The 23,894-nt window shown below is 40.1% G+C and overlaps 1 protein-coding gene across 11 annotated transcripts in view; it reads right to left on the bottom strand.

Annotated features, from left to right (window-relative positions):
- CAMK2D (calcium/calmodulin dependent protein kinase II delta) overlaps nucleotides 1–23,894 on the bottom strand; it is a gene marked incomplete at its 3' end in the record, with an annotated part of 139,481 nt that overhangs the window by 74,431 nt on the left and 41,156 nt on the right. For 10 of the 11 annotated variants that reach the window (XR_013990783.1, XM_081021996.1, XM_081022003.1 and 7 more), the window contains exon 3: nucleotides 11,142–11,201. The exons of the other annotated variant lie outside the window; for it this stretch is intronic. Coding sequence is in view for 9 of the 10 variants with exons in the window: in XM_081021996.1 (XP_080878122.1) it covers nucleotides 11,142–11,201 (60 nt within the window). The remainder of the gene's footprint in view (nucleotides 1–11,141; nucleotides 11,202–23,894) is intronic. 11 annotated transcript variants of the gene reach the window in all.

Here is a 23,894-nt window from a genome sequence, read left to right as displayed (position 1 = left end):
TCCCCATCCCTGAACTAGAATGTAGAGATCATGGGCAGAACAGACATTTCCCCCCTTATAAATACAAGGAAGTACAGGCTACTTGCTTATATATTCACCAAGCATGTTTATGTGGTGAGCCTCTTTTACTTATACAAATCCTTTTACTTGTGACCATCCACATTTTAAATATCAGCACACTTAAATATTCTGAGGAACAACTCAGCCCACTAAAAATATTTTCCCCCCAAGTACATATAGTTGCATCAAGAATAATTACACTCTAGAGAATGTTATCAGTAGGAGATAATTGGTTTCATTGGGTATAAGCCAAAAAGCTAAGTGCCTTCAAATCCCCAGGAACAATAACCGGCCTTTTGTTGTTCCATTTGGAAGTTCTCATTTGATAGCATTTGGGGTTTGCTTTCAATACACTTTAACCATGTCTGCAAAGAGTATTCTTGTACACAACATCAGGTGAAAAGACCAACATTCTAAAAGCTCTTACTCAGGAGGTAGTCCTGTGAATTTTAGCAGTGTCTTTAGTCTCAAAATTAACCATCAAAATAAAAAGGCTTATAGCAGGAGGAGTGTAACATGGGAATCATTGAAATACCTTTTCAGCAGATCTAAGCCATGGTCCAGTGACCCGAGTCTACAATGGTAAGTTGGCGTATAACAACAAATTAAGAAATTTGGAGGGCTCTGGTCTTGCTTTTAAGCTATATCTAAACATCTAAGATGAAGCTGAGGCTAGAAATCGCTTCTACTGATGAAATAAATTGGCTATACTTAGAAGTGAGAAAGAAAAGATTCTTAACAAAGAAGTTTAAAAAATAATTTCAAATAATATTTCATTTTTGCATTTCTAGAATTGTACAGGTTGGAAGGGACCCTGAGGATCCTCTAGTAGTCCAAACCCCTGCAATGCAGGCCAAAGAGCTGTCCTATGCAAGGATCGAACCTGCAACCTTGGCATTATTAGACCACACATGCACTTCTTTCAAGAATCCGAGATCAGTGAACACAGAGAAAGACTGTGGCTCAGCGGCAGAACATCTGCTTAGCATGCAGAAGGTCCCAGGTTCAATCCTCAGCATTTTCAGGAGAGGCTGGAACTTGAATCTGTGATGAAAGCTGTAGCTTCAACATGGCTGTCCAGGTCTGATGGTTCCTTGGGATCATCAACATATATGAAGATTTGCTGGTAGGGTAGGTGGGGGTGGCAGCTCTCCTTCCTCCACATCTGAGGAGACCTCAGGTTTCAGGTCTGGGCAGGGCCGAACCCTGACATAAACTTGCACACAGTGTTTAAAGCAACAGCACTTTCACAGAGACAGATTGGCCGCTATTATTATATCATTGTTAACCGAAATCCATACAGAAACAGAAAATAAACCTTTGCAAATACATTTTGCAATCATGTGTCTGCAAATGTGAGTGCTAAGAGGAAGGCCTCTTCTATTGGTATAGTCAAATCTTGTTTACCTTGGCCCCTTAATATTTTCAGTTTATTCACAAGTTTTTCATAAATAGGGCAGAATTTCTTAAATGGGCGTAGCTTTTCCATAAATAGGCCAGAATTCATCCCCACTCCCCTTCAAATTTACACACACACAATGTATGAAGACCTTTGTGAAGTGACACTTTTTAGAACCTGCTCAGAGGATGCAAGAGCATTTGTCTTAGGACGAAGGGAGGAAAACGGGCTGTTGCTATATTTGGTATTGTACTTCCAGTTATCAGTGCTCCGCAGCCAATTCCCACACAACAATGTCAGAAGCCGAATTTTCACTAACCCAGATAAAGGAAATGCTTCCAGAATCCATCAAACTGACAGCTGGCAACAGGAATGTTCAATGACTTAATAAAGCATGAGGGTGACAGAAATGAAGTCTCACATTGAGCTGGCACATCCTTGCTGGTTTCAGTTCAGCACATTCCATTGTGCATATTGAGGAGTCCATGTACTACTTTCTTATTTTTCTTTTTCCCCAAATAGAAAATAAAATGATTTGCAGAATGCCCGCATTAAGAGTTTTCATTCCAGTAATTAAGACATCTCAGTCACTTATCTGCATGATCCTGTTGTGATGGCAAGCTTATTTCTAACCTGATTTAAGAGTCTGACATTTATTTTCTGTTCTGGCTTGTTGCCAGACCTCTTTGAGGTGTTCCCTCAAAGATGGAACAGTATACATCTCCTAATGCCTTGCCAGTACAATTTTAGTCATCACTAGTACATTCATAGTAACATTCCTATATACGTCTGACCTGGTTTTATTTTAAAACCCTCTGTTTATATCTGGTTCCATTTTGGACAAAATCTCAGATGTCAGACTAATCCATCACTTTGAGGGAGCACGGATTTCAAAGGAAGAGGTTTAAGCATATTCTGGACACTCACCTCATAGCTGAAGGAATTAGGTATTTAAAACTTTGGGTGGATATTGATTCTGGTCCAAAATATCTTAACTGAGGTATAATTCAACCAAACAAAATAACTGGCATATATATGATTTTGGGCCAATTTCAACGAAACAGTTGGGCTATGTTTCTGGTCTACAGTACTGAGTAGACTATATTTATCTTGAATTGGGAATTTACTCTTAAATCAGTTAATGATCTTAAGTGCAGATAATCCTAAGGTCACAACTGAGGAAATGGTTAAGAACTCTTGAACACCACAGGCTTAATAAAAATAATCAACATGTCTATATCTACTCAGAAGAAAGTCCCATTGAGTTCAGTGGGATTACTACCAAGTAACTGCAACCTAAGTATGTACTTACCTGCTAGAATGATTGGTAGATACTATATTATAATGGCCAGTGACCCTGATTTTAAGATGTTGTAACTAACATCAAAAGGTATTATTATCCTATTGTATGGAATCAAATCCTTAAAGGAATATTACCCATTCAGAACCCATATAGCAGTACTCCTGAGGTCCTCCGCATCACTTCATCACTTATTGAGCGCAGCTCTTTCACTTTTACCACCAGTAACCTACCTACAAACGAACACTAACCTAATTGATCAGTGACCAGCTTCAAGTGATTGAAAACACTTGCTTCTTTACAAAAGAAGTTACATTAACATAGCAGATGACACAACACTGACCTTTCACGAGAAATGTGTTGTTCTTTAGTTTTTAGGTCGTTAAACACAATTCTGGCATAGATATAAGTAACAAAGATGTAATTACATGCACATGTTTTTTGAGAACTCAACTCTCACTATATTTTCATGGAAGCAAGGACCAGACAGGCCCTTGCACAGCACACAACTTCTGTTTGTGGGAAATGAGTGCAAATCCTTAGTCCTAATTGTTAGGAAGAAAAGCTTGGAAGTGAGTTAGTGGTTTTTTTCCATAGACCTGTCTCTACTTCTGATAACTCAGAACCATTCAGCTCCATTGCAGGCTTCTAGTGGAGCACTGGCAGAAGCGTTTGAATATTGTAAATGGCTTTTTGGACCTGGTTTAATTTCTATAACAGTAAAGGAAGTATGACCAATGTCATAAGTTTTTCAGTCATAAGTCAGAATTATGACTGTCCCTAAATCCCTTTCAAACTCAGTCCTTCCCTGGCAATATAAAGGCCTTGAACAACAACTAGTTTTACAGGAAGAACACTTTGACCATGGGGGTGAAAGGTAAAAGACTAAGGCTTCTATCTCATCTCCTCAAAATGCCATTTGCAGTGGGTCACCTCGGATATTGTTAAGAGACAGTTTGCTAAGATCCTTGCAAGAATTTTGCCAGCTGCAGCTAATAGAGAGATGCCTCAATAGTTTCCGCAATCAGTTCTGATAATTTTGGCACCCCTAAAGTCTGTTGGGATCTCTTCTCTCTCCCAGATTTTTTCGATGAGCTTGTGAAGTTGTTGTGTAAGTTCAGTTTCACCCACTTTGAAGACTTCGGCAGGTATCCCATCAGGTCCGCTGGCTGTTTTTCATTTGGTTAATGAGCGACTTGCTGAGCATCAGCATATTAGTCACCCACAAGTGGGGCATGAAAGAGCATTCGGGACCTTCTGCTGCAAGAACAACCTTCCACCAGCAAGTACCTCGACCTTCAAAGCACTTCAATGACACAGGCCCTATTGAAGTGGCTTAAATAGAAATGCTAGGATGTGCAATGAATTAAACATGGCAATGGTTTTAAAGTCAAAACTGGATTTTTTTTTTCCAATGGAAAAGTATCCCCCAAAAGCATAGTGTCTGTGGCTTCTTTAGGAGACCTGTTTTCTACATGCCTGCATGGTATAAGGTCCCTGCCTAGCATGTTTATTTAGAAGCAGAGTCCTCCAAGGTCAATGGAATTACTTTCTCGTACATGTGCTTAGAATTGCAACCTTGATTGATCAAAATATATCCTATTAAAAATTACACCTTGTAAGAAGTTAATGTATTCTGAGCTTCATTTGTCCATTCAACTACAAATAGGAACATACCCTAAAAAACAGAACACCTTCCCTTCAGATCTCAATGAAATAAACAACTATCTGACTTTTATAAGACATCTGAAGGTAGCCTTGTATAGGGAGCATTTTAATGTTTGTGATGTTTTATTGTGTTTGATGTTTTAATTTGTTGCAAGCCACCCAAAGTGGCTGGGGCAACCCAGGCAGCTGGGTGGTATATAAATTTTATTATTATTATTATTATTATTATTATTATTATTATTATTATTTCATTGTTTCACGAACACAAGAGGAGGAAACTATACAAGGGCTGGGGAAGGGACATGGCGAAAACCACTCACAGTGGTTCAAACCGTGAAAGCAATGTAGCGAGGGGGGGGGAATTGTGTGTAGTGTGTAGTGTGTGTAAAGAAAAAGTGTATGAGAAGAAAACAAATAGGTCAGTAGAAACATCCAAGGATTTAGTCTACATCTTTCTTTTCTTATTAAATTGGGGCTTCTGGCAGGCAGCATAGCATGTGTGTTACTTTCAAAGAGAGCTTGCTGGAACACACAACACAGAACTCATTGCTGGAGGGCCGATAGCTAAACACAACAAGGTTCTTCAGGATTATGGTAACTGAGTGTCATCTGCATTTTTTCGAAGTACAATGGATAGCAGAGGTCATCTCTCAGTGAAAGAAGCTATTACTGCTCCGTGGCATTTGTTCCTGTCTCTTTGGATATGCCTTTAAGATGCAACTCTGGCTCCTTTCATTTCAGACATTTTATCTGAAATAGTAGCTGGCGCACTTGCTCTGCTCTATGGCACATTAAGCTTTGTAAGAGGCTCCGAGGCATCCATGCTCGCACACACGCATCTAGAAGTGCTCTGTAGTTAAGCATACTGCCGTTTTCGATCAGGGACTCACAAAACCCATTGTTTAACATGTTTAAACAGTATTTGGGTTAGACATTCTAGCACTGGTAAAGTCACGCCATTTCTCTGCTGGATCAAGTACAGTGGTACCTTGGGTTAAGTACTTAATTCAATCCAGAGGTCCATTCTTAACCTCAAACTGTTCTTAACTTGAAGCACCACTTTAGCTAATGAGGCCTCCTGCTGCCGCCGCGCCGCTGGAGCACAATTTCTGTTCTTATCCTGAAGCAAAGTTCTTAACCTGAAGCACTATTTCTGGGTTAGTGGAGTCTGTAACCTAAAGCATATGTAACCTGAAGCGTATGTAACCCGAGGTACCACTGTAGTCAAAAAAGTGTTCAAATGTGCCAGAACATTAATCAGGCTTCTGGAATTGCAATTAGGCCCAGGAAGAAGAAGAAAAATAGTATTTAAAAACTGACTGCAGCAAGATTTTCTAACCTATAGCTTCAAGGTAAGGCAGGGTGAGCATCAGGGTGAGCATGCCAGAATTCAAACATGCTCTGGAAACAAAGTTCTGCTTCTGCAACAGGACTTCTTCTCCTACTCCTCTCCCAGTGTGCCCTCAAAATCAGCTCCAGGGGATCTCCCAACCCTTCGGGAAAAACCTTCGAGGCTGCACAGGGGGCTGCAGGGGAGAGAAGGGGCAATTCCACTTTGCAAACAGAAGTCTGTTGCCCAAATGGAACACCAGCACCAGGGACAACCCTTTGATTGGCGCCCCAGAGCTGTTAATTTTAAATAATGTAACAGTGTGTCTAATACACTGTTTAAAGACAAAAACTCACTACCCAAAGCACGTTGTTTTAAGCCACACCTCTTTGCAAAATGTAGTGGCAAAGTGCTGCAGTGGAGGATCAGGTAGAACCTATTGTCTTCAATCTAATGTAAATAACTAGGGATAAAGCAACAACAACAATCTATCTGTTCAAGCAAAACCCACAGTCACCTGTATTGCTGTACGGCAGTCTTCAACCTTTTCAAAGCCAGAGCTCTCATTTAACCCAAACAAGCTTTGGGGACTCGTTTCTTAATCTTTTTAACCATGTACTTTTACTGCAGTAGCAACCCAGCTTAAATCAGGCTGTGGCCTAGTAGCTGGCCCCAATCTACTGGTTTGAAGACCAATGCTTTGGAACATGTTTAAGAAACGAGGAAACCTCCCCACAAGGTAAGTTGGCCATCTGTAGTCTGACAATACACAGGCTGGTTCACATTTTTGTCAACCCTGTGCAATCATAAGCAAGGCCAAGAATGGCCCTGGAGTGGTCTAGACTAGAGGAAAGAAATCTGAAAGGAAATGCTACACATGAACAACATATCTTTCATACACCAGAGAGTATCGCTAAAGTCAACTAACTGTTTATTTCCCTCTGTACACAGCAGAAGGGAGGACATTAAGAATCAGACAGTTGATTCCCTTTTAGCTTCTCTGCCTCCCTCATTTTTTCCCAAGTCCTCATTGTTAAAAGGCTTTAATTGCTTCTGAAAAAAATAAACAACACAAGCCTAACCGGCAAAATCATAGAAGAGATCAACGCATGAGTGAAAAGAAGCCTTTGTGATCCCATTCACCTGAAAAACAAGTTTACCCTGCGCACCCTTATTGCATGCATATAATTTCATGCCTAGCTAGTACGGTAATGGTTCTGTGATATGATCTTTTCCTCTTAACCCTAATCTTCATAGCTGGGAATTAGACACTGCTTTGGCTACTCTCTTCCAGACATGGTGTGTGGTTAAAATGGCTAAATACCTTCTTTTAATGGGAAAAAAGAAAACTAAGATGGCAATCAATTTACCTTGAAGTCCAATTGAACTCAATGGGGCTTGCTTCTGAGTAGGCAAATACAGGATCACACCAAAGATGGAATGTTTGATCTCACAATAGATCTATTATTATTATTTATTCAGTTTATATATCACCCTTTATTAGAAGATCCCAGGGTGGTTTGCAACATTAGAAAAACTTTACAGAACATCAACGATAAAAACATAATAAAAACCATACTGACACACAGCCTAATAATTATGTAGCCATCATAATAACAGTCCTTTCCTTTCCCTTCCCCACACACTTTCACAGGCCACAGCTTATTTAATAGCCATAGACCCAGGTAAAGAGGAATGTTTTTGCCTAAATACATGTAACGATGGCACCAGGCGAGCCTTTCTGGGAGCGCATTCCACAGTCAGGGAGCCCCCACGGAAAAGGCCCATTCTCTTGTTGCAGATCTTGTGTATTAAATTCAATTCAAACTCATTCAAAAATTCAGAAAACTGGAAAGGATGATCATATACTTCATTCTTTAAAAAATAAAGAAAGGAAAACAGAGGCAGTGTTTTACTCAGAAAACAGGGAACATTGGAGAACATATTTTACGTTGATTAGTTTGCTGCAACATATTGTTTATTTGAACAAAAAAATATTAATGCCAGACACAGGTATTGCTACTGAAGGCTACAAGCTACATTGATAAGATGTACTGATGTAACTAACACACAGGTATGTAAGGCATTTTACTTTACAATCCAGAAACTGAATGCTTTTAATAATAATTAATAATAATAATAATAATAATAATAAATGTACAGCTCTTGTAGCATGTAATCTGCAAGGCACAGCAGTTTTTAATTCCACCTGAAACTCAATACATTTTTACTATTTGTTATATAACATGTTACAGCAACATTTTATTTTATTTTAAAATAGTAAATAGAAAATTGTATAGCTGCCTGAATAATTAATGGAATCTCACAGGTTTTAGTGATTACAAAATGAAACCAAGGAATACACGCCAACACAAAGCTACAAGAACAATATTGGGCTAGCATAATGGGAAAGATAAAAGGATTTCTTTTTTACAAATCAAACATGGAAAATAAAGCACATTCCAAATGGAAGCAGGCCAGAAAATGGAAAGTTCAGGAATGTGTTTTTATTATGAAGAAAAATGGGTTTCCTTCCCCCACCCCATTTTTTTGCACCAGAGATTCTTTCCAATTCATTCTAGAAATCGAAGACTACCAGAAAGCAAAAAGGAAGCAACATAAAAGGGAAAATTAATCCCTTTGCATCTCTCTCTCCCCTTCTCTCTCCATTGCATATAATTTAAGGTACTTGGAAATGAAATTCCATGTGCAGAAAAAAGTAGACTCTACAAAAAGAGCAATTTCCCACAACTTCTCTTCTAGCTTTTCCCCCCTAGCATCATTACAACCCTGGATAACTACAATAAATACAGTACAAGAATATTTGTAAAGTCTGATTTCTGACACTGCTCAGTTCATTTTTCAAGTCCTGTTAAAAGTGCAACTTTTTTTGCATGTCCCATTTCCCACATGCGCCTTTTCAATTTAGCCCTACCATATCAAGGGGATTGCCATTCATGATGTCCACTGTTGCTCTGTTTACATGCTACATTTTTATTCTATACTCATGTGATTAGAATAGGTACTGTGCTAACCAGCTCTTGGTTGGCAGAACGCAATGAAACATTACTTTAGTATCTTTATTTTTGCAGTAAGCAATAAAGAAAATATCCATCCTCCTATTCCAACTTAATGAGGCTTGGCAGCTTTGCAAGCGGGCTCAAAATTTTTACCAGATAAACGATGCTTTTGCAATAGCAGTATTACCAATAATCTTACTGCTTTATTGTTTTTGTAAACTGCTTTGAGGTTTTTCTACAATTAAGCGGTTTATAAATTTTATGAAGTAAAGGAATAAATAAAACACTGGCTAAACAGCAGCTTGATTCTTTTGAGGGGTCCATCACTTTTTAATACGGAAGCTGTATTACTTAAATGCAGAAAGTCCAAATCTCTAAAGAACCACAAAGCATACTGATAAAGTAATTTTTGTATTATCCAAATAGACAAATATTAGCTTTATAATAAAGCAGGCCTCAAATCTAATCCCAACTTCTGTATAGATGTTTGATCAGCTGCATCCCCAGAAGGTCAGTATGAATGGGGATGGTTGTACCGAGAGCAAGTGACTGGCCTGCAAGCACCAGTGCCAGAGATGTTGAAGGATGTCAGGGATGAGAGAAAAAGCTCCCTCTCCTCCTTATAGCAGCCTCTCACTGTGGGTGTACATACAAGCACCCTTCCCACATTAATGTGTGAAAGGGGAACAAGATTGTTCCTGCTGGCCACATACCCAGCAAGCCCATTAGGTACCCCTCCTGTAGCTGCCACAAATATGGTGTCCGTGAGGAAGAACCACACACACATATACAGACAAGGCTCTTCCTTTAAACTGGGAACGCTGACTGGTCCAGGGTAGAGAAGCTGTGCAAACGCCTGTCCTTTTCTCACCAGTGCTAAATGTGTAACTGCCAAGGGTGTATGGCTAAGCAGGGATACATCAACAGATGTGGCCAGCGGACAGAATCCACTTCCCATAAACACATACAGTAAACAAATGAGGAAGGGTGCTTGCATGTATACCCACAGCGAGAAGATGCTGTAAGGTAGAGGGGTCCTTTCCTCCCTCGAGTATCTCTGACTTTCTTCCTGACCAAACAGAAGCAAGGTGAGAAACAGCAGATGGCCCCCTACAAACATTTCATTCAAGGGCTTAGAGGCAATAAATAAAGTAGAACAGGACATTTCTGACACTGCCACACTAAACTGTATTTATTGCTTCAAATTTCAGACAACATAGTCATCCCATAGAGTTAGCCAGTACACATCAAAATGAAGAACAATGGGCCTTTATTGCCACATTCAAAAGCATATATCTTTTTTTCCAACTAAACAGCAAGATAGCAGCCTTTGAACTGCCCACCAACTTCAAACTCTCATGGACTTCGGCTAAGGCCTTGCAATCTCAAAACAAACATCACCACCCACATAAGAACTGCTGAAGTGTTCATCAGAGGCCCAGAGCTGAGCAATGACTTCGCTAGGTCCATGAACATCTTCAAAGTGACACAAACCACCAAAACCCCAAACAACTGGCCTAGAAAGCATAAGATAATATGCCAGAGCTTAGGGACAATGCTTTTATCTCAACACAATGAAAAAACAACAGCACAAAGCAAAAAAGAAACATGAGCACAATTTGCTACAAATTCTTCAGAAAGTTCCACACAGGCCTTGGGATGTGTCCTGTTCCCTCCAAGCCTGTTCAAATTCAGCAATGAAAACAAGCTTAGTTTGACTTATACCCTCTAATTCAAAGAAGAAGCTCTACTGTAGCGATTTTTAAACTCTTGCTATATTGCAGACAACTGTGCTGATATGGTTGATTGCCACACATTGCCACATTAGCTTATAGCCCCTGCATAGGACAGGTGAAAAGGTAAGAAAAGGGATGGGTGGGAGGTTTGTTAGGTATTGATAGAGTTGAGAAAATTCCATCTCACTGAGCTGTCAGAGCTGTCTTTTTCATTTCTAACGCCTAGCCTACTACTCAACCATTCTTTCCCTTTCTTTATTCCTTAGGTAGCACAGCTGGGTCTGGGGTGAGGAACCTTTGCCCTTCCAGATGTTGTTGGCTACAGCTCCCTTGATCACTCACCACTGGTCATGCTGGCCAAGAATGATTGGAGCTAGAGTCCAGCAGTATCAACAGGGCCAAGGTTTTGCATCCCTTCCCTATTGAAATGTGAAATATTTGCATTTCTCAACATATGCAGAAATTTCTTAGTAAATTAAAAGTTTTAATGCTCTGACACTGGTATTAGATCACATCAGTACAAGCACAAACTCATCTCCATGGTCTGCCTTATTTTTCTGAGACTTATACTGTGGCATTTGTCCTGTAAAAAAAATTCTGCACGGCTGTGTATTATCCACATTCTTACCAATATTGGGATGCTTCAAAAGGCGACAGATTCTAGCTTCTCTTTCCAATTTCTGGTGATCTGCATAAAATAATAATAATAATAATAAATAGATTAATAATTTTAGCAGGAATAACCATGTCTTTTATTTAGCGTGAGAATAAAACAAGAACTGATGCAAAGTGAAACATGATCAAGGAATGTACATAGTGCCCTTTGCATATTTGAAATTCCTATAAATACTGTATTCTAACCATCTGCCATGGTGACTTAGAAAGATCTACTTACCGTAATTCACAACTTTCTTAAAGCAGAATAAACTTAGCTATTGTGCCAGGGTGCTGTCTCTAAACTCTAGATTAAGTGTCAATCCGCACTATACATCAAAAGCAGTATTAAACAACTTTATACAGTCCTGGCTTCCCCCAAAGAACTGTAGTTTTTAAGGGTGCTGACAGATGTTACGAGACACTTGTATTCCCTGCATAGAGCCACGGTTTTCAGAGTTCCCTTGTAAGAGGGATTGACTGTTAAACGTCTTTAGAAACTGTAGCTCTGTGAGGGGAACAGGAGAGATGTTAGAACTCTCAGCACCCCACAAAAATAGGATTCATTGGGGAGAAATCATGACTGTTCAAAAAGTGGTATAATAGTGTTTAAATATATAGTGCAGATGGAGCCAAGGCTTAGTATAGTGGACAAGAGAATGAGCTAGGAGATTCCCGTTTCAAATCTTGTTAGGTATTTACTGTGTGACTTTTGACAAGACACTGGCCCAATTCAGATGTCATGGCTATTGGCTACATTGTGGTTTGTTTATCAGGGCTGTGCGTTAGTCTTCCACACTATCTCCTCCCCTTGCAGTTCAGCATTATTTTACCCACACTGAAGGGGATGGATGGGATTGCAGACCTGAGATACCAGCTCTGCAAAGTAATCCAATTTGTTAAACCAATTTTGCTGGGGGTAAGGGTGGGGTTAGAATAGTGCATGGCAACTCTTCTGAAATGGGGAGCCTTCTGTCCTCATGGAGGCTCCCTAAGCATTATAAAACACTGGTTTCCCAGGGTTCTAACATTCTTATTTTCCAGGGATCTAAAGCTTTCAGTTTCAGAAGATCTGCCTCTATCTTGTAGAGGGCAATGAGAATAGTGAAGGGAGGGTGGAGCTAGGAAGCTCATCTCCGCTGCTCCCGGTTGCGTGTTTCTGTCAGAGAAATCTAGAACCTTTAGTGTGAATTACTTCGGCACTCACTCACTGCTCCTATCCAAGTTTCTTTCAGTGTCGCTTTGTATACAGCAGAATTTATAGGAACTCTTAATGTGTCCAGACATGCATAACACTTGCAGGGAGGGGAAGAGTTTTAGGAGTGACTTATACCAAGTTTCTGTATGACATGATCTGTTTGATGGCCTAGAATTGTTTTGCTAAGAACTTCCAAGTTAAAGTACAGTGGTACCTCGGGTTAAGAACTTAATTCGTTCTGGAGGTCCGTTCTTAACCTGAAACTGTTCTTAACCTAAGGCACCACTTTAGCTAATGGGGCCTCCTGCTGCCGCTGGAGCACAATTTCTGTTCTCATCCTGAAGCAAAGTTCTTAACCCTAGGTACTATTTCTGGATTAGCAGAGTCTGTAACCTGAAGCGTATGTAACCCGAGGTACAACTGTACATAAATCCTCTTGAGGTGGGAGGTAAGGGGGGGACGGGACTTGTAAGTGGCAAGCCACTATGGGTTCCTGAAATCAAGCCAGCTTGGAGTGCAACCAAGCCGAGTATATTATAACTAGCAAAACAAAGGCATCAAAGAGTGCTGCAATTACTTGTGATGGAGCAAATAATTTACAAGTGATTTGTTTTCTGAACTTTAGCCTAATTTTTTGCTTGTCTGAGAATAGCTCATGATTGCCTCTGAGTCATCTGTTATTAAGCGATCACACCGCAACTTCCAAGATTTATTCAGCAGGGCACGGCAAATGGTACTTTAGGTCAAGTTGCCAGAGGTATGGCAAACCAGGAAGTGCAATCAGGTTGGCATTTCTGCAACTTCTACAACTTCTCACGGCCAAGCTAACAGTTAAAAGGAATTCTGTGGTTTGTTTCTCCTTGTTTGCACTTTCTTTTAAAGCAAGAGTAGTCTGGGCCAGAGGGTGGCCAGACTTCTGGGATCTACTCGTTTTAGTTTTTTGTTTTTTATCTAGTCTAGACCCTCAAGTTTCACCAACTAGAGTCAAATGCAAGAGAGTGGCTTGTAGGGCTGGTGTAAAAAAGGAACAGAATGCCTGTGAGGCATATATCCCAGACCAAGCGTTTGCTTTCAGTATCAGAATTGGCCTTGCAATAGTTTCACACAAAAATACACTCCAGTTTTCTGCAAATTACCCAAAGAAAGGGGAGAAGTCTTTTTGTAATTTGCAACTGGAAGCCAAAAATACTTGCAGATCTATTTCAAATTGCCCAGAGATCTACCAGTGGACTCCAATTTACCTTCTGCTCTCCTCTGGTCTAGACAGGTTATAAGCCTGAGTGGAAGAAGGGTGGGAGTCCAGTAGCTGCTCAACCCTTTTCCTTATTTATTTCAAGGACCTTTCCTTGCCAGATGGTTTCACTTTATTTATCAGTTTTCCACCAGCAAGGCAGTTTGGCTGGATTTGCACATGCGCTCATCAATACTGGGACAGCTTGACCCACACAGCAAAAGGGTTGTATGAGTTTAATGTCTTTGATTATTTGTCTTGTTGCTTGCTATGCCATCTTGTACTGCGTGTGCACAATCAAGTCCCCATGGGGCCCATGGGGGTCGTTTAACTGGCCCATGGACCCCTGCTGACTGCTTGGGGACCCTTGCCGCCTGCTCGGTTGGCTCCCATGGGCCGCGCTAAACCAGCGCGGAGCAGAGCAGGGACTGCCTTCTGCGATGCTGGCCGGCTTCCCATTGGCTGCAAGAAGCTCCTTCAGCCAATGGGAAGCTGCACACGCCTCCTCCGCGCTAGAAGGAGCGCTGGAAATAACGTTTGTGCATGCGTGTGCATGCACACACTCCAGCCTACCGCGGTGTCTGCGGAACCGTGAACCGGCCCAAGCCACAAAAACTTTGCAAACCCCTGCTCCAGACACACAGAACATGCATGACAAGAAGAAAACTCTAGTTTCTCCTGTATGTGCCAGCTTGTTTTTTTAAAAGGTGAGGAGCGTCCAAATTGCATCCCTACCTTCACCTAGTACCATCCAACAACAGATATATCGTGTTAAGTCTTGTGCTTGTCTGTTTCATGTCTAAGAGGAGCCGCTCCCCCTCCCCCAGGACACAAGAGCCCTATCAGGCCCAAGGCATATCTAGACCAGGATCCTGTTCTCACAGTGGCCAACCAGATGTCTATAGGAAGCCCACAAGGAGGATAGCACTCTTCTGTCCAAGTCCCCCAGGAACTGATACTGGAGAAGATACAAAGCTACATTGACTAGGAGCCATAGATTACCTTATCCTTGTTGTCAATTGTTGCAATCAGGTTATCAAAAGCACTAAACAGAAAGAGTCTTATATGGGGTTAAGCTGAACAGTACTTTGGTTTATAATCCACCAGACATAAAGTATGCACTAGATCTGAATGTTAAGATTACTGTAAATTGCTCCCATGTATGCATATTTCAAGGCAATGCAAATACTTAAAAGAGAAAAGTTGGTAAGTGGTTGGAGAGGATCACACAATAACATTGTCTTTGATCAATGAACTATTTTTTTCCTTGAAAGGTCTAAGACTTCTATGATATATTACCTTCATCTTTCATTTTCATTCAGAACAATCGAAAGCACTCCATTCAAGGAGCAGCCACTTTATAAGCAACAGATTCTATTTTAAATGTGTAGTCTAGCATCAAGGATTGCTTCAGGAATTCTCAAGAGCTTGCAGGTATTCAGTTAATTTTTCTACTTTCCTTTTCCCCTTTCAACAATGTGTGCGGGCACAGAGAGATTGAGAGTTCACAAACTGCTTTTGAAACTGCCCTTGCTTTCAGATGAGGTTTACCCACGGGACATGGAAATCCAAATTCCCATGGAATTGTCTGTGTGGCTCTATGGGTCTGGGCAAAACACTTTAACAAATGTTTATCAAATAATGTGAAAACAATAACAGATGAAACATGGATGAGGCTGCAGAAATATCCATAGATGTTTTTGCTCCTCTGCAAAGTTTCTCTAAAAGCTATCCAACTGTGGGAGGACATCAGTAGCAAAACTGTTAAGATTCAGAGGCTTGTGCGGCACCTTCCTTTACTGATTACACTGAACTCTGTACAAGAAATCAATGCCAGATATAAAAATCAGGGATTTGATTTTCAAGGCTCCAAAGCCCACAATGCAGCAACTGTCACCAAATCCAACTGCCCTAATTTTCTCTTTTGGAGAGGATGATACTTCTGACATTTCACAGTGCAGCCAATTTTAGACTTTGATTATTAGAGAATTCAAAAGCAGCTTGGCTAGTCACACCACAGCCGGCAGTTCTCAAGGCTTTCTGTCCAGAACGCTGGATGCCCCAATTGCTTCAAGCGGAAAGAACAGAACCCCATCAATCCAACCTTCTACAAGGCCAAGGCTGGAGAACACTGGCTCCTGGACTTTACACAAATAATGCATTTTCTCAAACCAAATGCTTTAGTAAACATCACCTTCTCCTAGGGAAACGTTTGAAATTGTCTTCCTTTATTTATTCCTTACTTGGAGGGGTGGGTGAGGTGGGGGATTTTTTGTCAAAAAAGTAAGCCACTGTTCTAACATAATCAAGCACAACTGACATTAATAAAGTGTTTTTCCTCCTCAGCGGAGACCAATCTTCTTAATGTATCCTGTTTTCAAGTACTTGTCAGGTAGCCATTATTGCCAGGACAACTTCCCATAGATACAACAAAGCACAATGGATGCTTGTATCCAATAATCGGATGCCACAACAAGAGCCAAATTTTCTCTAACGGACCACTGGGTGAAAGTAACAACAGCCCCCAAATTAGGGAACACAGCATGCCTCAAGTTATTTTTGTGGATGGACACTGCATCAGAACTTCTATTCAATCAGGCTTTGAAAAAATAAGGCTAAGTAAAGCAAACTCAATTGATCTGAGGTGCTCTGTGATCACTGAATAGATTGGGGAGGGTGGCATCTACTGATTTTAACTATTTACCTTACAGGCATTAAGAGGTTTTTTTTTTGTTTTTAAAGAAAGAAAGAAAGAAAGAAAGAAAGAAAGAAAGAAAGAAAGAAAGGTAAATTTGCACTAATCTGCCAAAAGATCCCAACACAGGAATGTACAAAGGACATATTTATCAGCCACTGAGTACTTTCCTAGCGCTCAGTCTCATTTTTCTATACCTCTATTCAGCCATTATTACTCCATTCTTAACCAGCAGGACACATTAATCTAACAAATTATGGGATGGCAGGTTATACGAAAAGAAGGTGGGCACAAATAGATAGATATCATCACATCCAGCGCTCAAAAGGGCTTAGAAATCATCACTGACAAAGCAGGCCTTTGTCTTTATCCAAATTTAATTACAGGGAAATGAGGCATATGGAGCCATGGCTCAAAGCAAGTCATTCTGCCAGGAATTTAAAACCAGACCTTCCAGGTTAGTATCTGCAAGAAACTATCAAATACTTAGTAGCAAAAGTCCATTGTCAAGACTTTATAATGAGCAGTAATTAGTATGAGTGCATGTGCTGAGAATCTACAATGATGTAGCATTCTGCAGCAAATGTTACTCCAGTCAACAGTGTGATGCAACAGCAAAAAAAGCTAATGCTCTTTTGGGCTGTATCAACAGAAGTATAGTGTACAGATCAAGGGAAGTAACAGTACTACTCTATTCTGTCTTACTCAGACAGCAGCTGGAGTACTATGTCCAGTTCTGGGCCCCACAATTTAAGAAGGATATGGACAAGCTGTTACATGTGCAGAAGAGGGTGACCATGATGATCAAAGGTCTGGAAACCAAGCCTTATGAGGATCAGTTGCAGGAGCTGGGTATGTTATGTTTAGCCAGGATAAGAGGAATCATAGAATCATAGAGTTGGAAGAGACCACAAGGGCCATCGAGTCCAACCCCCTGCCAAGCAGGAAACACCATCAGAGCACTCCTGACATATGGTTGTCAAGCCTCTGCTTAAAGACCTCCAAAGAAGGAGACTCCACCACAGACTGAGACTGAGAAAATATATGATAGCCATCTTCAAATATCTAAAAGGCTTGTTTCCAAGCAAGCTTGTTTTCTCATGCTCCAGTGAATAGGTCCCAAACCAATGGCTTCAAGTTACAAGAAAGCAGATTCTGAACTTTCTGGCAGTACAAGCTGCTCAACAGTGGAACAGACTCCATCGGAAGGTGGTGGGTTCACCTTCCTTTGAGGTTTTTTGGCAGGGGTTGGCTGGCCCTCTGTCATGGATGCTTTAGTTGACATTCCTGCATAGCAGGGAAAGGTCCCTTCTATGATTCTAAGATGGCCACTCCATATTCACAAGTTGCAATGCGCAACAGCCAGTCCATAGGCCACAGGTGAAATAGCTGGTGATTCCATAAACTCTGCCACCTCTCCTGCTGAGCCATTGGTCCATCTACTTCAGTGCTGTCTTACTCTGACAATGTAGAAGCAATCAGTTTTTAATTTCCCAGTCCTACGTGGAAATGGTGGAAACTGAACTCGATACTAAACCACTAAGCTATGGCCCTTCCCTTCAGAAGGCAGGGAATGTCGCAGCACAGACCTTGTTGACTCTTTTGGTCGGATTGTTCAATCCCTCCCTCCCCTGCATACACCCCCACACCCACCCACACCACTTTTAGCACAGGAATGCAGGAGCAAAGAGACATCTCTATCAGCGTCTGCAGAGTAGAAGAATCAGTAGCAGCCTTTAGTTAATACTAAATGTCCAGGTAACTTGAATTCTAATATATGTATCTTTAGAGAACACCTAAGCAAGAAGCAACATTCAAGTCTCCCATTCAGTCCTTCCCCAAACACACAGATCAGGGAACATTATTGCAGGGGCTCAAAGCAGAATGAATGACTTCTGGAGTTCTACTTTCTTAGTTGTTTTATTTATTTGTTTTACTCTTGATGTAACTTATAAAGGTACGGCCATGTTAGTCCAATGTAGCAAAAGCAAAAGGACCTTTTTCTTGGTAATTCCAACAGTAACAGACATCTTTTTGGGACATATGCACACTGATGAGCAAATATGTGAGTGCTAATGCACCTGTCGGCATCATGAACCCAAAATGCCTTCACTACTCTCAGATCAGAGAACTGTCTTTTACCTGCCTCGTCCTTTTGCCTCTGTGACAGTTTCCAGCGTCTGCATATTCACAGTCCGAGGGAGATTCAAATTCCAGTTCACAAAACACTAATGCAATTTCCAATTCCAAAAATGTCTGAGCAAAAAAGACATTTCTCATTGACACCGTTTCTAAAAATAACACTTGCACAGATGAAAATGTGAAGTTAAGGTTCCCAATCACTCCCTCCAGCAGATTATTATTTTTATAAAAAATAAAAATCTGTGGTTTTGCTTATGGTGTATCATAGCCAAGGGATTCCTTATTGCTTTTTAACTATGCCTTCATTGACTGGTACTACTGGCTGGAACGTGGCTCATTTCACTTTACAGACTATCCTGGTACTGTAAAAACAAAAACTCTTTAGATGGATGAGATCCCCCAGCAGGCATTTGAATCCCCTGACTACTAGCTTATATAGACGTAAAAGGGAAAAGGCTGCGAAGAAAGGCTAGAATCTTCAGGGACATCAGCACGTATACGCTAAAAAAGAGAAATATTTGGAGGCCATGCATCTTGGCAGGAAAACTCTCTTTCCTGATCCCAGATGTATGTTGGCTAGCTTTGTGTTTACTAGAAGCACATTTGTAATTACAAATACAGTCTAGATTTGACTAGATTTGACTCCTAGTGTCCAGGACTGAACCTCAGGCTCAAAAGCTGCCCTACCTATAGGACAAAATGTACTGTTGACATCTCCCTCAACACACAGAGTGGGGGGGGGAAATCCTAGAATATATTATCTAGTACCACGGATTATTATTTTTAAAGGAGTCCCGCCACAGAAGGCAAATGCAAATCTACTGCTACATCACTGTACTTCTAAAAATGGAAGAATGCCCCACAACTAATCCTTGGAAGTTACAAAGGCACAAGACAAGAGCAGCTGGAAAACAAACCAAGCTTTGGAGAAAAAAAGCCATAGTTTGCTTGACTGAGTGACAAACTTGTGGTTGGTTAAACAAATGATGGCTTAACTTTATATGTGAACCAGGCCAATAAGTTAGATGCTCTACAACATATTTGAAATCCAGCGGGAAGAAAAACGTTTTGTTTGGTGCCCAAACCTTGATTTAGAAAGGGTACTTGGTTCATACATAACACCAAGCCACAGTGAAAACAAACCATAGGCCAAAAATATATCATGGCTTCAGACAGCGATTTGCTGGGAGTAAACAAACCATAGTAGAGCTACTAGGCAGTGTCCACACCTAACACTAAGCCATGGATTTAAAAAATCATGGTTTAGAGTTATGACATAATTAGGCCTAAAAAGTATTAAACATTATTTACATTTTAGGATATGATGCTACAAATTAACATTTCAGTTAAATGTTTACTATGGTGCTTTGTAACAGCAAAATAAAAAGATGTGCATTAAAAGTCATGTGCAGACTTTGTGTTCATTTTTTATTTATCATATTACATGTTGCAAGAGAGGTGACTAAAGTGTCCTTGCCAGAGGTGTCAAAATACCTTGTTCTGGCCTTGCTTTTAAAAATCAATCCAGAAGTCAGCTTAAAATGAAGTGCGCCGCAGACAATCAACTAAATTATTATTGGCCTATGTTGTCATCTTCATGCACAAAATTACGGAAAATTATTTCCTATTAAACTATTTACTCATTAAGATTTACAATGCAGTAAATGTGGGTGCCTACTCTGAAGTAAATCCCACTGAGTTCAATGGGACTTTCTGCTACTGAAGCATACAGAGGGTATTCCTGTTCCTAACAAACACCACTTAAAACATATCAGATTTTGCAAGGGTGCTCTGCTTTTTTATATAGAATTGTGTTGATAGGAGCATTCTGAAACTATTTTGATTGCTTAAAATATGGGTTGACCCCCAGCTTCAATGCTGCCAGTTACCTAACTTATTAATGCCTCTTTCAGAAAGGTCATTGTAGAATCGGAGAAACTAGCCCTTTAAATAGGGAGCATAATTCTCCCCCCTCTCCCTGTGTTTTGGCAGAACAATTCCCGTATCTGTAGATAATATCCTCAGCTATACTTTGCAAGACTGCTTTACCTGGACCTATGCCAAGGATCTGGGTAAGTATTTCTGTTTCCGTGATCTGATTTCCTAGTGGGCAGTCAACAGTGTTAAATCGCCTACAAGGTCTGAACCTTATGTCAATTCATGCAGAAAAGGGAGCCTCGACCAACTGAACCCAGTCCCTCAACTGACAATGGTATCAATAGCACAAAAATGTACTAACACACATTAAGACAGAGACAAAGACCCATGCTGCATCTTGAATTATACAACCTGCACCAAGCTCAAATTAAATTTAATATGTCCTGCCATGTTTGCATGGGACTTTTTCATTCTGATTTTATAGTCAAATTCACAGTCTGTAACTTTTTAGACCATGTGTGTTGTGCATGTGTATGTGCGGCTTTCTATTGCAATTTTTGAACAATGCAAATAAAACATAGAAACATAAACTAAAAAGAAGAAAGCTCTAAATTTGATTGGGGGGGGGGGGGAATACCAGTTGCCCAAGAGTGATCCGTGCTGAGGCCAATCTTCAGTTATGCTATCTCTTGGCTATGTTTGGTTATGTCTAGTCACATCAGACATTCAGTCAGGCCAAACATCATATGAGATTGATTACTTTTATATATGCACATAGAATCTGGACACACTTGGTTTCAGCATCAGATACCGCAATAAAAAAAATGGCACGGGAAGGAATCTTTAAATCATATTTTTGGTAAGCCTACTACTGACTTCAGGCCTCATGCTGGAACCAGCTCCACTGAAAGATGTGGTCCACAGCCTGTAAATTATGAGTCATGCCTAAAGAACCTTGGCTCTGTTACCTCTTTCATGTCTAAATTCAAATTTATTCCAACATCCTAGATTCTGGCTCCTACCACAATAGGGATGACTCAGTTAACACAAACTGGATTCCAAGAAACTGTGTGTACAAATGACACTGAACGAACTGATGGAAAATAATAGTTTCCTTTCTTGACTATTTTTTTTAAGGGGAGAGGGGGTAGTCTACAATATTTTATCATAACTGTTTGCTATTTTGACCAAGGTTTCAATATATGGCAACCGCACTTACTAGGGAGGAGCTCCTCCTGAATCCTATGGCGGGGAGTGAATTTCTGGCTGCATATGTATGCTTAGGCATGCACTGACTACACACTTACTATACATTTTACACAACTGTTGCTTTTTTTGTCCCTGCTTTGCTAGAACAAAATGCAGTCTTTCAGAGCTGCTCTGAAAAGGTTAGGTTTTCGATGTCAGCGTATTGACAAATCTTTCAAAACTGAAGAAACCTATCAAAAACATTCCCTAGGATCAGCCTTTCTCAGCCTGGTCTCTCCAGATGTTTTTATTTGGTCAGCTGTGTGTTTTTTATTAATTTGTAATCTGCTTTTTATGTGTCAAGTCAGTCTAGAAACATACTGCAATTTGTTTGTTTGTTTGTTTTGCTCAAGGTAAGCTTAAAAACAGGACAAAAAAGGTTCTAAAGCAATACAAAATGAACACCTAAAGCGTTTGTTGAAACAAAAATATCTCCAATTGTTTTTGGAAGGTGGGCACCTGCCGTATCTCAACAGGACTGCTGTTCCTTGGAATGAACTACTATCATCCCTGACATGCCATCTGCTGCTGATGTGGAAGTTCAAAACATCTGGAAGGCTGACCTATACTAGTCTATAATTTTCTAACTTCCCCCATTTGGCAATTTATGAGGGCATCCAGCCTACCTCATCTTTTTCTTAAGCTGCATCTCTAGTTAACAACTCCATAAAGATTATATCAGAGGTTAAGTATTTCCTCCCTGTAAAGATGTACTTGTAGTAAGTATATCAAATACTGAGATTCATAGACTTCAGAGTGCAGTCCTTAAGGTACTCATATTAGCTGACCTAAAGGGGTTACTCAAGGTAAATTATTTTAAAATTGCCAATTATTAGAGCTTTCAATAACCGAGGTTAAGGGTGCATTCAGTATGAACACCATGTTCTGTAAGGCTACTGGAGCATTGAGCTACATGACTTGTGCCTTACAGACACAATTCATTTGAATAATGCCACTGCTTCCTCTTGCCTAAACGAATTATTGGTTATTAATTTCTCACTTAGCTGAAATTATTTCTAAGCATAGATTTTGTGAACAAGTGCCTCAAACATTGCATGAAGCACAAACTGTAGTCCAGAAGAACAGACATAAGGAAAATTACTAATACACTATACAAGGCACATTGCAAATTGCTGGTGTACATTATGTCACAGTTTTATATTTTGTTTGATTTTTCAAAACATTTATGCATTTGTGTGGATGACAGTGTGAAAATCTGTGGAGTTTAATATGATTAAATTTAAAAGACAAATTCAGAACAGATGCTGTTGGTAGAACAATGCTGGCTTTGAAAGGGAACAATTTAAACATTATGATGCAGTCACAGAAACTAATTAAGCTATGAATCAACTTAACAAATTGCAAGCAAATTGGTAAATGTTACAGATGCTTCTAGTGGTCACTACGCTAAGGCTTCAGGGAAAAGTAGCTGTGGCAGCAGGCAGTCATTCATATTTACTGTTCCTATCTGTTGTCTAGCAACCAGACACCCAATGGCACCATGACCACTTGACACCACTGCATTGAAACTACCCCAGCATGAAGAATACCTCACTCTTCATGCTTTGTGCAAAAATAACTCTGAAGGCTCCTTCATCTCAAAGAATAGTGCCATTTGTAAATGCTCCTAGGTGAACTCTCTGAAGTGCTTTCCTGTTTTTATCACTTCCCAGTAAGGGCGAAATGTAGGCAAACTCGGGAGAATTAGAATGTCAGCTTTCACAAAGACCTGTGCATAGACAAGGAATCCTTTCAAACTCCGTGTAGGATCGGCAAAGTCAATTTTGCCTCGGACTTGTAAAGCAGGAGTCACCTGCACAGAAGGATGGCCATCCCCCATCAGGTTCCAATCCTCTCTCCTCTTTTGTCTACCTGTTTCCATAACACATCAAAGAAAATGAAACAGCACAGGCCCAATGGTGACAGCAACTCTTTTTTTTTTTTTTAAATGATATTTATTAAGAATTTTAAAATTACAGAAAAAACAAAGAGAAAAAGAAGAAGAAAAACAAGGGGGAAACAAACAGCAAACAATACAAATCGATAAAAATCAAAATCAAAAAACAAAAACAAAACACATCAAGAAACAAAAATAAACCACAAAAATTAAAAACAGATCCAATATTCCCAAATCCTTAACTGTCATTACCTTATTTCATCGACCTCCTCACACCTCCCTTTTTTGTATTCTAGTTATTAATTATCACAGCAAATCCTTCCCATTTTTCATAATATTCTGTCATTAAATTACCTTAATCTATTTTAACCTTATCTTACTATAAAAAACCCTAAAACTTAAAACTTAAATCTTATTTATACCAATTTCTCATAACCA

This window comes from Podarcis pityusensis (assembly GCF_964106645.2).
Source record: "Podarcis pityusensis genome assembly, chromosome: 9".
In the NCBI taxonomy this organism is placed as follows: domain Eukaryota; kingdom Metazoa; phylum Chordata; class Lepidosauria; order Squamata; family Lacertidae; genus Podarcis; species Podarcis pityusensis.
The sequence above is the reverse complement of the archived record's forward strand: the minus strand, read 5'-3'. Positions and strand labels throughout refer to the sequence as shown.